General features: G+C 62.7%; 2 protein-coding genes across 2 annotated transcripts; both read left to right on the plus strand.

Moving 5' to 3' along the window:
- Nucleotides 1-849: 849 nt before the first annotated feature.
- LOC148055328 (uncharacterized) lies at nt 850-5,035 on the plus strand. The gene is made up of 7 exons (XM_087761367.1): nt 850-875; nt 1,235-1,371; nt 3,233-3,266; nt 3,828-4,006; nt 4,283-4,374; nt 4,598-4,714; nt 4,994-5,035. The coding sequence occupies exons 1-7, from the start codon at nt 850-852 to the stop codon at nt 5,033-5,035; spliced, it is 627 nt and encodes a 208-aa protein (XP_087617493.1).
- Nucleotides 5,036-5,613: 578 nt separating this feature from the next.
- On the plus strand, nt 5,614-13,922 carry LOC148055329 (maestro heat-like repeat family member 5). The gene is made up of 18 exons (XM_087761510.1): nt 5,614-5,632; nt 5,867-5,956; nt 6,580-6,684; nt 7,544-7,715; nt 8,155-8,246; nt 8,711-8,860; nt 9,047-9,201; nt 9,310-9,451; nt 9,975-10,135; nt 10,224-10,361; nt 10,599-10,713; nt 10,929-11,066; nt 11,358-11,534; nt 11,742-11,897; nt 12,250-12,351; nt 12,705-12,807; nt 13,139-13,198; nt 13,515-13,922. Exons 2-18 carry the CDS (start codon nt 5,921-5,923, stop codon nt 13,718-13,720), a joined length of 2,208 nt encoding a protein of 735 aa, XP_087617636.1. The 5' UTR covers nt 5,614-5,632; nt 5,867-5,920; the 3' UTR covers nt 13,721-13,922.
- The last annotated feature ends 1,210 nt before the right edge of the window (nt 13,923-15,132 follow it).

Raw genomic sequence — 15,132 nt, forward strand, 5'->3', positions numbered from 1 at the left:
CCAGACTTCCCCATCCTCCCGCATCACCCACCAAGCGCACCCAGGTCCTTGAGCAAAAACAATCCCATGAATGCATTTACCTTTGCCTAAGGCAGGAGTAACCCAGACTGTCTTCCCCAGTTCTGATTGGGCAGGGCCAGCTCGATTGGCAGATCCCCTGGTGTTGACTAACCAGGTGGCCTTTGCTAAATGTGTATCCCAGTGTTTGAATGTCCCACCGCCCATTGCTCTCAGTGTAGTCTTTAACAGTCCATTGTATCGTTCTATTTGCCCGGAGGCTGGTGCATGATAGGGGATGTGATATACCCACTCAATGCCATGCTTTTTGGCCCAGGTGTCTGTGAGGCTGTTTCAGAAATGAGTTCCGTTATCTGACTCAGTTCTTTCTGGGGTGCCATGTCACCACAGGACTTGCTTTTCAAGACCCAGGATAGTGTTCCGGGCAGTGGCATGGGGCATGGGATATGTTTCCAGCCATCCGATGGTTGCTTCCACCATTGTAAGCACATGGCGCTTGCCTTGGCGGGTTTGTGGGAGTGTGATATAATCAATTTGCCAGGCCTCCCCATATTTATATTTCAACCATCGTGCTCCATACCAGAGAGGCTTGAACCGCTTGGCTTGCTTGATTGCAGCGCATGTTTCGCATTCATGGATAACCTGTCCAATAGTGTCCATGGTCAAATCCACCCCTCGATCACGAGCCCATCTATATGTTGCATCTCTTCCTTGATGGCCTGAGGTGTCATGGGCCCATCAAGCTAGAAATAATTCACCCTTATGTTGCCCGTCCAGATCCACCTGAGCCACTTCAATCTTAGCAGCCTGATCCACCTGCTGATTGGTTTGATGTTCTTCACTGGCCCGACTCTTGGGTACGTGAGCATCTACGTGATATACTTTTACAACCAGGTTCTCTATCTGGGCGGCAATATCTTGCCACAATGCAGCAGCCCAGATGGGTTTGCCTCTGCGCAGCCAATTGCTCTGCTTCCATTGCCGTAACCACCCCCACAGGGCACTTGCCACCATCCATGCGTCAGTATAGAGATAGAGCGTTGGCCACTTTTCTCGTTCAGCAATATCTAAAGCCAGCTGGATGGCTTCCACCTCTGCAAACTGACTCGATTCACCTTCTCCTTCAGCAGTTTTTGCAACTTGTCGTACAGGACTCCATACGGCGGCTTTCCACCTCCAAGCTGGAAAGTCCTTGCCCAGTGTGAGCGCCACTTAGCAACTACTTAGCACTACTCAGCAAGAACCAGAACATGGACATTGTTCTCATCCTAGACCCCAAACACAGCCCCATACCGGCTACCAAGAAGAAAATTAACTCTCTCCCAACTGAAACCAGGACAGGTTCTCACGCGGGTGGGGGGTTCAATCAACTTTGCACGGTCAGCTTCTCCTGGATCCTGCCTGTTACTCATGTGCTCTTCATTCTCCACCCCAAGAGCATCATGTCTGTTACGTAGGGGCACTTTACGGGGAGGGGGGGAAGGTTCTTCCTTCTGCCCACAGAAGAGACAAAGGTCCAGTCTCCTTCATCTCGGGAGTTCCTGGGGTCCGTCAGCTCGAGGTTGAATTCAGGCTAACCTTCCCCTTGCGCAGCCTTAAGGCAGGGCTGTCGCTCAGCCCGGGACAGCGCGCAACACCACGGAGCTATCTCCCGCTCACGTTCCCAGATACTGCGCTGCCTGTTGAGCTCCTCTTGTAACATAGCTACTTGTTTGAAGAGTTCTTCTAGCTGGGCACGCTTGCAGCTATGAGATCCACCGCTGCCTTCAGAGGCTCCACGGCAGAGCTGGGAACACTCTGAGGGACATGGCCCACAGTGGGCCCATCCCGGAGCAGAGCGAACAGGCACGGAGGAAGGAGCTGCGGCAGAGAACAGTGAGGAACAAGGAGCGGCAGAGAGAGAGCATGGTGGCCCAACCCCAGCCAGCAGTGCCACTGGCCCCTCGCAAGGGGACAGAGTGACCCACAGCCATAACGAGGGGCCTGGAGACAGGGAAGGAGGTGGAGGGGTGTCCGCTATGACCCTCTTGTTCACCCCAATCAGGCTTCACTGGTATCCACGAGCACCTAATCTGTTTATTCTGTGATGACTATCTCACAAACAAGCTTTGTTAGGTACATATTGTTAGCAAAAAACCCAGGAAAACTGTAATAAAGAACAGAAACAGGAAAACGTGGCTTCCTAGAATACCTTACAGCCTTGTTTCATTTTTTAATTGAGAAGGAAGCACTACAGTTTTATTTCCACTTTCTTTTGAATGGCTGTTGCAGAGGAGAACAAAGTCAAACTAGGCAGGTGATGTAAGCAAAAATAATATTTATTCTAATCAAAAGTATGTGGTACTCGGACGAGCATTAGTAAACCACAGGTGCAGGACGCCAACGGGAATTTAATGCTACTCAGCCGACTTAAGAATTCTTAAGCTTCGAACGATGACTCAAAATGCACAATCGCTCACCCAATAAGGCGAGGGCTCTCAACTTTGAGGAGTTACCGTGGGCGGCGTCCCGACCCAAGGGGAGAGTCTCCCGCTGCTCCGAAGAGAAGTGACTCCATTTGCCCCCCAGCAGGACTCCGTTTCTACCCTGGTTGAGTCTCACCTGTGGTCATATATGGCCATGTCCGTCCCCTCTGGCCAAAGGCTCGATCTACCCGTGACTGTGTATGGGACAACAGTCACAATAGGGCAGTAAGGGCGCGAAAAGTAAGGGCGAAAGGCGTGAAAAGTAACAAAGGCCCCGTCTTTCTCAGGGCGGCTGCAGCTGCCACAGTTGCCAGGTCCAAATCCACTCTTTTTGACTCAAAAATGTATGAAAAGAGACACACTGTGGAGGCAGATTAGGGATCACTTTCAGGCTTTCAGAAGTAACGGGACAAGGGGCAAGGGTTTTGAACTAAAGGAGGGTAGATTTAGATGAGATAGAAGGGAGAAATTCTTTACCGTGAGGGTGATGAGACATGAGAACAGGTTGCCCAGAGAAGCTGTGGATGTCCCATCCCTGGAAACGTTCAAGGGCAGGTTGGACGGGGCTCTGAGCGACCTGATCTAGTTGAAGATGTCCCTGCCCGTGGCAGGGATCGGCACATATTTCTGTGGGTGGTGGGCAGGGTGCAAGAGGAAGCCCATCGACCTCACAGCCAGGTTTCAGGCCTGCAGCCAAACGGCGAGCGCCAGAGCCAGGGAGTCCCACCTGCGGCGGGGGAAGCGCACAGAGGGACTGGAGGCTGCGGCCAGAGCCAGTGGCGGGTCAACTCTCCTGGGAGAGCCCGGGTCACGGTGGGGGGCAGGACAACACAATGCCCCTCCCGGATGGGGTGCCGGGTAACAATAGGGCCCTTTGTGACCTACCCCTGTGGCAGCTAGTGATACCAAGCGCCGGCGCGGCAGCCCCGCAGTGTCCAGGACTCTCATGAGGAAAGGACATGAGCCGTGTACCTCGTGCAAGAGCCCCTGCGCGCAGGGCACGTGTTTCCCTGCAACCCAGGGTCCACCACAGCCCCAGAGTCAGGGGGTGTCCGCAACGCTCCACCGTCCGCACCAGGTAAGAATGTGGGGCTGGGGCTGAGCCAGCGCCATAGGGACCCCAGGGGACCTGGGCCCAGCAGGCGGGCCCTTCCAGAAGGGGCTGGGGGCAGGAGACCCAGGGCCTGGGGGCGGGGGGGTGGGTAGGGACTACCCATGGGAAAACGGCATCCTGCAGGAGATCCCCGGGTCCCTGCCCAGCTCCTCCGCCCCACCACCTCCCTGTGGGGCCGCTTGCCGTGGGCTGCCTCCTCCCCAGCCACACTCCTTCCCTCTGTCCTGCAGGGCGGCGAGTGGTTCCCCCCGCAGGAGCCATGCACCCCGACCGGCAGAGGACGAAAGGGCTGGGGTGGCTGCTGAGGACCATCAGCGCTCAGAAAGCCCCAGGCAATGTGAGGACTTGGGCTCTGCCAGCCCCATCACACAAGCGGAGGAGGACAAGAGCCCCGGCAGCCCTGCCACGAGTGGGTATCGACAGGACCCCAGGGGACCACCTCCTGCCTCGGGGCACAGAGCAGGGCAGGGAGAGGCAGCTGGGCTGGCAGGAGGCAGCAGTGCTGCAGGGCCGGGACCTTTCCCGCCCTGCTGCCAGCGGCATCCTGGGGGAGACAGGGCATCAGCACCCTGGCCCAGGGCTTGCCGTGTGCAGGGCAGCGGGCGCAGGGCTGGAGAGACAGCCCCTCTCTTCCCTCTACCTCCTGCCCCTGCCCACAGCTCTCCCTGCTCTTGTTCTTAATCAGGTGCAGCTGCCTCTGCCTCCAGCTGCCAGCTGGAGGGCGAGGAGAAGGAAGCCCATGACTACTGCTTGGCCTTTCTCAACAGCACCAAAAGGGTAACTGCAGATTTTGTCAGCAAGGCTCTGCCTGCAGCTCCCAGCTGGGTGCTGCCACATCTGCTGCCTGCTCACGGGCTCGTGGAGGGCTGCTGGCAGTGCAGAGCCGCTCCCCTCCCGGCCCCCTGCGCCACCACTGCAGCCCCTTGGGCCCCTGCTCCCTGCTGGCTCTGCCTCTGCCCCCTCACCCTCCCTCTCTGTCTCTCTTCTCCCTGACTGTCAGGACGAGGCCTCGAAGCTGGGGTTTCTGGCCTCCATCTGCACGCTCTGCAGAGCCTGGCTGCAGGGCAGGTTCCTGACGGGTTTCAGATCAGCCTGTGAGCTGGTGGAGGAAATGGAGGTGAGGGGACCCCCAAGCGGGGCTAAGGGAGCGGGGCAAAGCTGGCCGAGCACCGGCCCAGCAGTAGGGACAGCACCTGGGCCTCTGGGCACGGGGGGAGGGTGAGACGGGCCTCTGTGGGAACGGCCCTGCCTGCTGTGGGGCCACTGCAGGTCTGGCAAGGGGCCGCTCTGGGTGCCCATGCTGGCCTGGGGGCAGCGGGGCTCTGCCTGCCCTACAGACTGGTGCCGGGCACCGGCAGCTCCCGTGCCCCATCCCGGCTATGCTCTCCCTCTCCAGGTACAACAGCAAAGGAGCCCCATCACAGCATGGACGCCATGATGTGGCAGCAAGCCGTGCTTGCCGTCATTGCAATGAGGTACCTGCCCCAGACCCTGGCCAGGCCAGGGCCTCCCCACAGCGTGGGCCTGATGGCGGCAGGCATCTCCTATCGTGGCAGGACCCTGGCGGCACTGTCTTTGGGCCTCTGCTCTCCCTCACGCTGGGCCCATCGGTGGCCCAGCAGATGGGAGGGCAGAGGGTGCTCTGGGGCTCCCCGGTGCCTCTTGGCTTTTCCTCTGAAGGGAGAGGCAGGAGACGGAAAGGGGTTTGGGCTCCACTGGCCAGGACTGCCCTCTGTCCCTGGCTCAGTGGCACGGGGGAGGGAGGAGACGCCTCCACGCACCCCTTCCCCACCTCGTATGGGTACCACCCTGGGGACTGCCAGTCCTGACCCCTGTGGCCCCGACCGCTGTCGCCCTGACCCCTGTGACCCCTTCCTGTATGTGGAAGCCCTGGCATCCAAGTGGCACCTTCTTTTCTTGCAGCGAAGAGAGGGAAGGCCTGCTGCGCCAGTACCTCTGGCCCCGCATCTATACCGTCTTCCGTCTTGCTGCAGCACAGAAGATGGACAGCCAACATGCTTCACTCAGTGCTCAGGTAAGTGCGAGGTGAGCTACGGAGAGCCTGCCAGTCAGTCCCTGTGCACGGTGTCCTAGTTGGCTTTGGCTGCTGGAAGACGATAGGAGCAGAAGGCAGACCAGGGAGACCCTGAGGCCTCTCCTGGGCACCAGAGGGCAGCTGAAGCCCACCTCAGGTGGAAGGCATTCAAGCCAGCTTCCTGCAAGGAGGAAGGGCCAGGGCAAGTGTGCCACCTGCTGAATCCCCTTACAGATCCTGAAAACTCTGGACAGTGTGCTGGAGGTGCTGGTGCGTGGTGCTTCGCCGATGTCCAGCATCCAGACAGTGGAGAAAATCTTGCAGGTCAGGCATTTGCTGAGAGCAGGGCCCACGGGGTCTCTTCCTTGCCTTACGCTTAGGAGACGTGACCTTCTGGAGCATGCACGCCCCAGCCCAGAGCCAAAGCAATGGAAGGAGTCCGCGTGTCCTTGCCAGGCCCCCTTGCTCTGGCAGCTGGCACTGCTGAGCCGCTGCCCTCACCACCCACCCCATTCAACGCTCTCCTCCCAGATCGCAGCAGGGCGGAGATCTGCTGCGATGTGGCCATGGTGCAAGGGGAGACCAGCCCTGAAGCGCTCTTCCTGTGGCCTCCCCGTGGGCCGTAGCCCAGCCTCCATGGTGCAGGGCCCCCTGGAGGTTCCTGCCCTCCTGGAGAGACGTGTGGCCGTTTTTGGAGGAGCGCGTGGAAAGGGGTAGAGGTGGCTGCGGGGGCAGGAGCTGGCTACCTGCCTGACTGCAGCACGTCACCAACTGTCAGCAACGGTCCGCGAGGTCACGAGGCGGCCAGACCCCGTTCCAGGCCTCCCTCCTGAGCGGGGGAAGCCTTGGCGGCACGTTGCGTAAACCCCGCCAAGCGCTTGGCAGAGCCACCGCTCCGGGAGCTGCTGTCGTATCCCAAGGCAGACCAGCATTTTTTCCCTTCTCAGGCCCTGCTGCCCTTCACGGCATCCCAGGAAGTGGCTAGGCGACGGAGGGCTGTGGGGAGGATTGTCAGCCTGAGCCAGTTCTTGAGGCCCTCTGCGATGCTGGAGGTAAGGGGCCTGCGGTGTGTAAGGCGACCTCTTGGCACCCCTTGCCCCTTCCTGCTGCCCCAGAGTAGCCGGTAGCTCTGGGCTCCCTGCGAGAGAAGCCCGGGCGCAGGGCAGGGGATTCAGCAGGGCTCAGCCCTGGGCAGGGTCTTTGCGCCTCTCTCTGGGAGCTGCTCTCTCCCATGCCTTTTCTCTCGGGAGCCAGCTCCGTCCCAGGGCATGGGAGGAAGCATTTTGCAGGCTGGGCTCCGGCAGCCCTCCCTGCCTCCCTCCCCTGGGTTGCTGCCCAGCTGCTTCAGTGTTGAGGGCCTGTGGGGCTCTCAGGCCCTTCCCCTCCCCACTGCCACTGCCTGCTCCTGGCCCCTTCCCCAGCCCACTGGCCCCTTCCCCAGCTGCAGCCCCGCAGGCCCTCCCTTCCCGTGCCACGGAGAGCTGGGCAGGGCAGTGCCAGGCCTTGGGACAGACTGCCAGCAGGATCTGGCAGGAGGAGAGGGCGCATGGCTGCAGCCTTGTGTGGAGATGGGGAGTCCCACAGGTGCGGAAGGAGGGCTCCGTCAGCTGAATGTGGGTGTGAAGGACCAGCAGACCCAGGGTCTCAAGCCTCCTTCAGGCACCCCAGTCCCGCGGGCTCACGGGGAAGGAAGGCAAAACCTTTCCAGGGCTCCCTTCACGGGGAGGCAGCATGCTCCTCGCCTTGAGGCAGCTGCCACAGGCTGGGTCTCCACAGGGTGCAGCGCAGGGCAGAGCCCTCCAGAGCTCTGGCTCACGCAGCACTCAGCCCGGGGCCCGCTCTCGGTGGTTAGTGCTTTTGTCCCATCTGATGCAGCTGGGTCCTGCTACTGCTCCTTCCTCTCTCCCACAGGCCTTGTGCCTCAGAAAAGGCAACCCCTTCGTCTTCAGTGAGATGCCTCTGCCATTCCTGGGGCAGGTGATGGGGTACCTCACCCTGTCCTGTGCCGAGCAGGACGAGGAGATCAGCCGCGGGGCTGTGGAGGCACTGCGTCCCTACCGCGCATTCATTCTGCTGCGATGGGGTAAGAGATGCTGGGGCGGGCTGGGGCCTTCCACCCACAAGGGCCCAGGCAAGGCGCCGCACCGCTCGGCCCGCCTCCTCTGCTAGAGGAAGGAGCAGCAAACTCCTCCAGGGCTGGAGCAGGGGAGCAGCCGTGCCACGCCAAGCCTGGGACCCACGCAGCCCGCCTCGGAGGTCGGCGTGGGGCCCGTCCCAAGAACCCTTGGGCTGGAGAGCCTGCGGCAGCAACATCCTGGGGCTCCTCTCCTCCTCCCAGGCAGAAAGCCAGACCGAGCTCTCCTGCCCTTCCCCCCTGCAAATGGGCCCACTGCCACCCCGGCATGTCTCTGGCTCCCCACAGAACGGGCAGCCAGGCACAGAGCTCTCCTTGATGCCCGTGCCTGCTGTCTCCAGCTCTCCGTGGTTCCTGCCGCTCACTGTGTGTTTTCCCTCCTGCCCAGCCCACCAGGCAGCACGTCAGGCTCCCAAGCCAGGAGTGGATCGGGAATGCATTAGCACCTTCTTGTCCAAGAAGCCCACTGACGAGTGGATGGTAACAAGCTCCTCCCTTGCTGGGAGTCTTGGCCACGAGGCTGGCCAGAGACTCTGACGAACCAGCCCATCAGCCACTGGGGGGGGGGGGGCACGGCCTCTTCCCCAGCCGATCAGGCTGCAGGGTCCCGCCACCTCTGCGCAGGGAGTAGCCAAAGGCTTTAACCCAGCATCAGTGCAGCAGCTCCGGCTGTCCTGGCCACCGGCCAGCTCTGGTTGCCAGCAGCAGGAGCGCACCGTGACCCCGCCCCCAGGCCCCCCCTCCTTCAGCCCACAGGGCAGCTGCCTCTCCACACCCCGCCTGGCTGCGATCACCCCAGACCAGCCCCTGCTGCCCGCACTTGTCCTGCAGCAGGGGGCCAGCGCTGTCCCGGGCTTCTCACTCCAGAGCCATCCCCGCTGCTCAGCCGTGCCCCGCCACCAGGGCACTCAGTGCGACACCTCTTCCCTCCCTCTCTCCCTCAGACATTTGGGAGCTTCCTCCTCCCGACTGAGAGGGGCGACTTCATCCACACGGTCTTGAGAGGCATGCTGCACCCAAGGGTCTCGGACACCCAGATGGTTGCCAACGTGCTGGAGGCAGTCTTGAGAGAGCCGTCCTCGGAGCTGACCAAGGTAGGCAGCGTGCAGCCGGATTGCCCCGGGTGCGTGCGACTGTTCTCCCCGCCCCAAGTCCAGGGCTTGGCAGCACCCAACGGGCGGCCTTTGAGGCCAGCCAAGAGCAACGGGAGGGAAGCAGTTCCTGGTGGCAGCTGGGGCCGTGGCTGCGCTCCACCCCCCTCCACCCCCTGCCTCCACCAGGTGTGCGGGATCGTGCAGACCATCCATGGGCTGCTGGCAGGTGTCAGCCAGACCCCGCTCTCCGACATCCTGAGGAGGACCTTTCTCCAAGTGGCCCAGTTGTACCCTCAGAGGGTGACCATTGGCCTGCTGCAGGCTTCCCAGCGCTGTGACAGGTACGTGGCCCGTCAGCCTCGGGGGCAGCTCAGGACCTCCAGGGCCTGCCCAGGCAGAAGGGGTGGTGGCCGAGGTGGCCCCACTGACAGCGTGCTCTGGCTCTGCAGCAGTGCCAGTGCCATGTGGAACATGTTGGCCTCCAAGCCCTGCCAGCTGGACGACGTGCTGAAGACGCTGCTGCTGGTCCAGCGGAAAGCCACCCGGCGGGGCAGCTACATGGGACAATGCAGCTGCTACTGTTTCCTGACTGTGAGCGTCTGGATGAGGCGTGCTCCACCCGGCCCGCGCCTGTGCATCCCTCTCCAGCCCCTCCTCCACTCTCCATCTGCCCCCAAACCCGGACCTCCCCAGGGACGCCTGGGCCAGGGGCCTCAGGGCCACAGCCAGGCAGGGCAGCGCATGCTGCTCGGCCCCGCGGCTCGCAGGCAGGCAGCCTGCCCCTGCCCCTGCCCTGCTGCCCTCAGCGGTCTTCCTCCCTCCCCGCCACCTCCTCCTGCCTGCTCGGCAGCTGGGAAGCCCGGGGCAGGGCGGCAGCCCAGCCAGAGCAGGCTGCGGGGCCGGGGAGGGGAGCCCAGGGCAGCTGGCAGGGCCCACGGGGCCGGCTGGGCTGTTCCCTCTGGACCGGGTGGGCTCCAGGCCAGGCAGCTGGGCCAGGCTTTGCTCTGGCATCTCCCTCAGCTCAGCGCAGCCCCTGACCACCCCTGCCCCCAGCCCCGGGCAGCGCCACAGGGACAGCTCTGCAGTGACAGTGGTTCCTGGGTGTTTTCTGCAGTTAGCCAGTGCCATGCATCAGATCTTCCTGGTGCCCAGCAGCCGATGCTGTGTGCAGTTACTTTTAGAGGAGCTCTTCATGGCAGTGGTCTTCCAGATCTCCTTCGGCTTGAAGGGCCCGGAGCAGAAGTGGTGCAGGCATCCTCCAGTCTGCTCCCTCAGGTGCTCTGTCCCTGCTCCCTGCCTTCTGCCCTGGGCCCAGAGCCGGGGCCAGGGCTCCACCTGTGACCACGCTTTGCTCTGCATGCAGGAGCGCCGTGAGCACCATGCAAGCTCTGTTCCATTGCCTGGGCGGTGCCTCCCTGGATGAAGACATCAGGAGGCAGGGTGCCTGGGACATGGTCAGGAGCTCCGAGACCTACCACACCGGTATCGCCGTGCTGACTAGGTGAGAGCTTCGTTGGTCGTCCTTGTCTCCCCCGGCGTTTCTTTCCTGGGGCAGAAGGGCCCCCCGCACCATCCCCTTCCGGCTGGGCGGTGGGGCGCAAGCAGCCAACGCAAGGCACAAATGCGGCCTTGCCCCACGTGGCCTGGCCTGCGGGGTAATGGCTGGGGCTGGCAGCGCGGTGCCAGACAGGTCTGCCCGCCCAGCTCGGTGCCACCAATGCCGCCTTCCCCCACACAGGGTGCTGCGGCGTGAAGTACCGGACTGCTGCACTGCCGTGTCTGAGCAGGCGGTCATAGCCCTCCTCCAGAGACAGGCCTACCAGCAGATCGGCGCCATGACCGTCTTTGTCGAGGTGGGCCTGGTGGCAAGCGCTGCCTGTCTGAGGGCAGGTGGGGGGAAGCTGGGCTGCGTGCATGAGGCAGAGGGCAGAGGGGAGGCGGCGAGGGCCCTCTGGGGGCCCTGCTGCCTCCCACCTGGGCTGCGACCAGCCCTGCTGCCTTGCCCCGACCCTTCCGGGAGCTCTGCTGGCTGTGCCAGGCTCTCACTCTGCTGCCGGGTGTTTTTCAGCTCCTGGACTCCACCGACTTTGAGCATGTCAGTGGCCCTGTCCTGCGCCTCCTCCAGTTCCACCTGCACAGCGAGAGCTTGGTGCTGCGCAGGATGGCGGTCACAAGCCTCGTCACACTGTCTGGGAGACCTGAGTGGGTGAGCAGGGGCAGCCACGCACAGTGAGGGCATGCGCCTGGGGCTGGGCTGCAGGCAGTGGTGCGCGCAGCGGCTTGCTCGGGCTTTGCCAGGAATCGGGAGTGGCAGGGACAATGCCCACTGCTCCCGCTGCCCTGTTCAGCAGCCCCTGAGCGCTTCAGGCCAGGCCGTGGGCTGCGCTGCACACAGAGAGATCCCTGCCCAGCCAGCGCTGAACCCTCTACATGCAGAGTGGTTTTACTGGTGCAGTCCTCGATTGCGTCACAAAATGAAATCGCCTGTTTCACGTAGGCAGCGACTCTGCAAGACCTGCTGCCAGAGGTCATGCAGCGACTGCAGGATGATGACTGCGACGTCAGGATGGCGGCCCTGGCTGTCCTCGGCAACACGCTCTGCCTGGTGGACAGGCAGAGGGCTGTCCCCATCGCCCTGCAGCTGGTCAAGATGCTCCCGCCACTCTTTGAAAACGTAAGGCGGCGGGAGAGTAGAGGCTTGGTTAGCATGCCTGGGGGGGCACACGTGCGTGGCCCGGGGGTGGTGCTTCCCTCTCTCAACGTGCCCGCTGTCCCGTGAGTTCTCCTCCCTGCAGAGGGAGAGCCACAAGCATTCGTCTCCTCCCCGGGGGCTTGGGGGAGCCAGGACTGAGGTCCTCCCCTCTTCCTTCTCTCCTCCTAGGAGTCCACCTCCGTGCGAGAGCGCTCCATCTTCCTCTGCCGAGATGCGATGCAGGTTGCAGTCAGCACCCACAAAGAGCAGATGAGAAAGGACATGGAGAAGAGCCTGGTGCCCCTCTTCTTCCACCTGCATGACGAGGACCACAGCGTGGCTCAGGTGGGGATTTCTAAGCCCTTTGAATGTGCCTCAACTGGGGCCCAACCTCCGCAGTCCCTGAGCAGGACTCAGAGCCCCTCCCAGCCTGCAGCCACAGAGCTGGCAGCAGCTGAGAAGGTGGGCAGGGACATTGCCTACACCTGCCCTGCCTGATCCAGCAGAGCTCAGCAGCAGTGCGCGGCCACAAAGACCTAAGCACTGCAGCCTCCATGGGCTTCCCAGCGGCGCCGGCAGGTGTCTGAGGCCAGGGTTTGGACCCCCAACCCTTGTCCCCATCCTGCTCTGCCCAGGGACCCCCATGTCCTGTCCCCTAGGCAGTGGTGCCATCTCCCAGTCTCTGCTGCTCTTGCAGGCCTCTCGGCAAGCCCTCCTCAGAGCTGCCAAGCTCCTGAAGCGGAGGCAGCTCAGGAAGCTGCTGGAGACAGAGCAGATGTGGAGGGTCGGCGAGTGCCTGGTAAGGATGGTGCCGAAGCCCCACACCCAGCCTGGCGAAGCCCTTCTCCCACAATGCCCAGCGCGTGGGGCTAGCCGCTGTGCCCCTGCCCACTGCGCGGCCTGCCTGCACCGCACACAGGCTCCCTTCCCCCCCCCCTAGAGCCCAGGGGTGCTGACAGAGCCCCAGCCCAGCTGGGCCTTGGCAGCAGGGTGGCACCGCAGCACCCCGGGGAGCACCCTGCCCTCTGCTCCCTCCAAACCCCGGCACCAGCCAGCCACTGGCTGGGCGTCCTGGGTGTCCAGGCAGGGGAGGCCAGTCCTGAGCACAGGGGGAGGGTCTGCGCCAACCCTGTCCCCTTGTGCTCTCTCCAGCTCATGGAGGACAGCAGAAGAGTGGAGGCGTACCTGCAGCAGAGCCTGCTGTACCTGCAGAGCGTACAGGAGCCCTTGCGCGTGGCGGCCGTCAGGTTCATTGGTGAGCCACAACCCCGCCGGGTGTCCCTCCCTGCCCCGCAGCAGCTTAGGCCCAGCCACGGCTGCTGCCGAATCTACCAGGCAGCTGCAGAGCCCTGACTGCCCCCATGCCCTGCCGCCCTGTCCCACCCCTGCCTGTGCAGGGTGGGCTGGTGGGAGCCTTGCTACGTCCCTCGCAGCCTTCTTGGGCTTCACGCTCAGGGGACTGCCCTGGGCTCAGCCTTGCCCAAGGGGAGAAGGGAGCACAGCCAGGCCCGCGGAGCCGGTGGGGGGGAGCTGGGCAGCTGGGGCGGGCAGGCCAGCGGGATCTGTGACGGGCTGTGTGTGCCTAGGGCTCGCCAGGCAGCAGCTGAGGGATATGCACCAGGAGAAGTTCCAGCTCTTCTACAAGGGTGAGTGAGGGCAGCAGGGTGTCTGCGGGAGCTGGCGGGGAGGAGGAGAGAGCGTGGGTGGGGAGCTCCAATCCCTGTCCTGGCCGGGGAGGGCTCTGGTCCCTGCGTGGGTGAGGGGCGGTGTGGGCAGAGCAGAGAGAGGTTGCAGGGGCATGTGGGGCATTGGTGGGCAGCACCTTCCGGCTGATCCCGGTGCCCCTGCCTCCCTCCTGGCTGTGGGAAGAGCTGGGAGGGCAGGAGTGGCCCTGGCCGGAGGGGCTCCTGAGGTCCCCGCAGATCCGGGCTCTGACCTGGGCTCTGTTCCTTTCCATCCCAGCCCTTCAAGACAAGGTGAACGACAGCAGCCTCTTGGTCTCTTCCCTGGCGGTGCAAACCCTGATGATCCTGGGCACTGTAATGAAAAAGCCTCCCTCCGGATTCCGCCTGCAAGCACTGTGCTATCGGCTCCGGAGGGCATGGAGGAAGAGGAACCCTGCCCCGGGAGACAGCTGGCTGTGCTGCTGGAGCTGTGCGCAGAGCTGATCCTGGGGTGCCCCGCACACTGGCACCACCTGAGCAGCTGTACCTGCCCCCTTGCCTGCAGCCTGGGGCCATGCAGGACACACTACACCCTGCGCCATGGCCCCATGGCTCCCGTGGGTGTGCTGGCTGCAAAGCCCAAAGCAGCTGCCAAGTGCCGTGGCAGGGCAGCGAGAGGAACGCTATGGATGGCGATCCAGGAAGGAAACGGGCATCCTGCAGGCTGGAAGCAGAGGCCTTAGCACAGCTGGCCTGCCTGTGTCTCCCAGCCATTGATAAAAAGACCGTGGAACTTCACGCGCCGTTTGAGCTCTTCTTCCCCATCCCGCACTGCCCTGCTGCCCCTCAGATGCCCGTAGGCTACCTACTCTGCCAGGCCCCACACGAGGCCCTGTGGAGCCCTGCTGCTCCCCAAGGGAACCCTGCCAGGCCCCGCCACGCACCCCCCAGACAGCTGTAGGGACCGCATCGGGTCCCGCCTGTGCCCCTGGGGAGCCCTGCTGTCCCCCGGGCCCCCACAAGAGCCCCAGGAGGACCCGCTCATGGCCCTGTGGAGCCTTGCTCTTCCCCAGACAGCTGGCGGGGCTCTGCTGGGACCCGTGTGGAGCCCTGGGTAGCCATGCTGCTCCCCAGGCCCTTGCAGCAGCCCTATAATGCCTTCCATAGGGCTCTGCAAGGCCCCGGAGAGCTCCTGGGCCTCTCTGGAGGAGCTCATTGGCCCTGCACATGCCCCTGAGAGGGCTGTCAGAGGTGCTGGCTTTCTCTGGAGGGCAGCAGGGCCCTGCCCGGGCCCCAGCCAAGCCTGGCAGCCATGTGCAGCTATGAAATCGGCCATGTCAGAGCCCATTGCTTCTCCACCTTCTGCTGACCAGAGCAGCAGTTCCTCCCCCAGGCACGTACAGGGTGCTGGGCGGTGTGGAGAGCGGACCCCATCAGTCAGGGAGTGGGCAGGGGCACAGGTCCCCCACACCAAATGGAGCCATAGTCAGCCCATTGGGTCAGCGTGTGGCCCACCATGACAAGGCCTCTCAATGTCACACGCCACCTCACTGCCCATTGTCCCTGGGATGGGACGGGGACCCCCAGGGGGATGGGATCGGGATACTCAGGGAGACAGGGACGGCACCCCACAGGGTCAGACCGGTGAAAATATACCCAGGTGCCATGAGCACTCCCAAGTTGCAGCTCAGAGAAAGCCAACTGTCCCCAAAACACCATCTCAAGAAGGCACGGCAAGCAGAGCTGGCAAACATCAACAGGCTAGCAATTGTCCACAATGCTTACATTGCAGGTGCAGGCCCAGCTGCTTTGCCACTATTCCTGGGCATTCTCATCTGCTTAAAAAGCTTAGCTTTTCAACTATTCTTAAAATTACTATGAAGCTCAGCTTTGCCAGAATTTAGGAAATACTCGGT

This window comes from Nipponia nippon, unplaced genomic scaffold, assembly GCF_047370975.1.
Source record: "Nipponia nippon isolate SJK-2023a ecotype South Korea unplaced genomic scaffold, ASM4737097v1 scaffold_24, whole genome shotgun sequence".
Lineage (NCBI taxonomy): Eukaryota > Metazoa > Chordata > Aves > Pelecaniformes > Threskiornithidae > Nipponia > Nipponia nippon.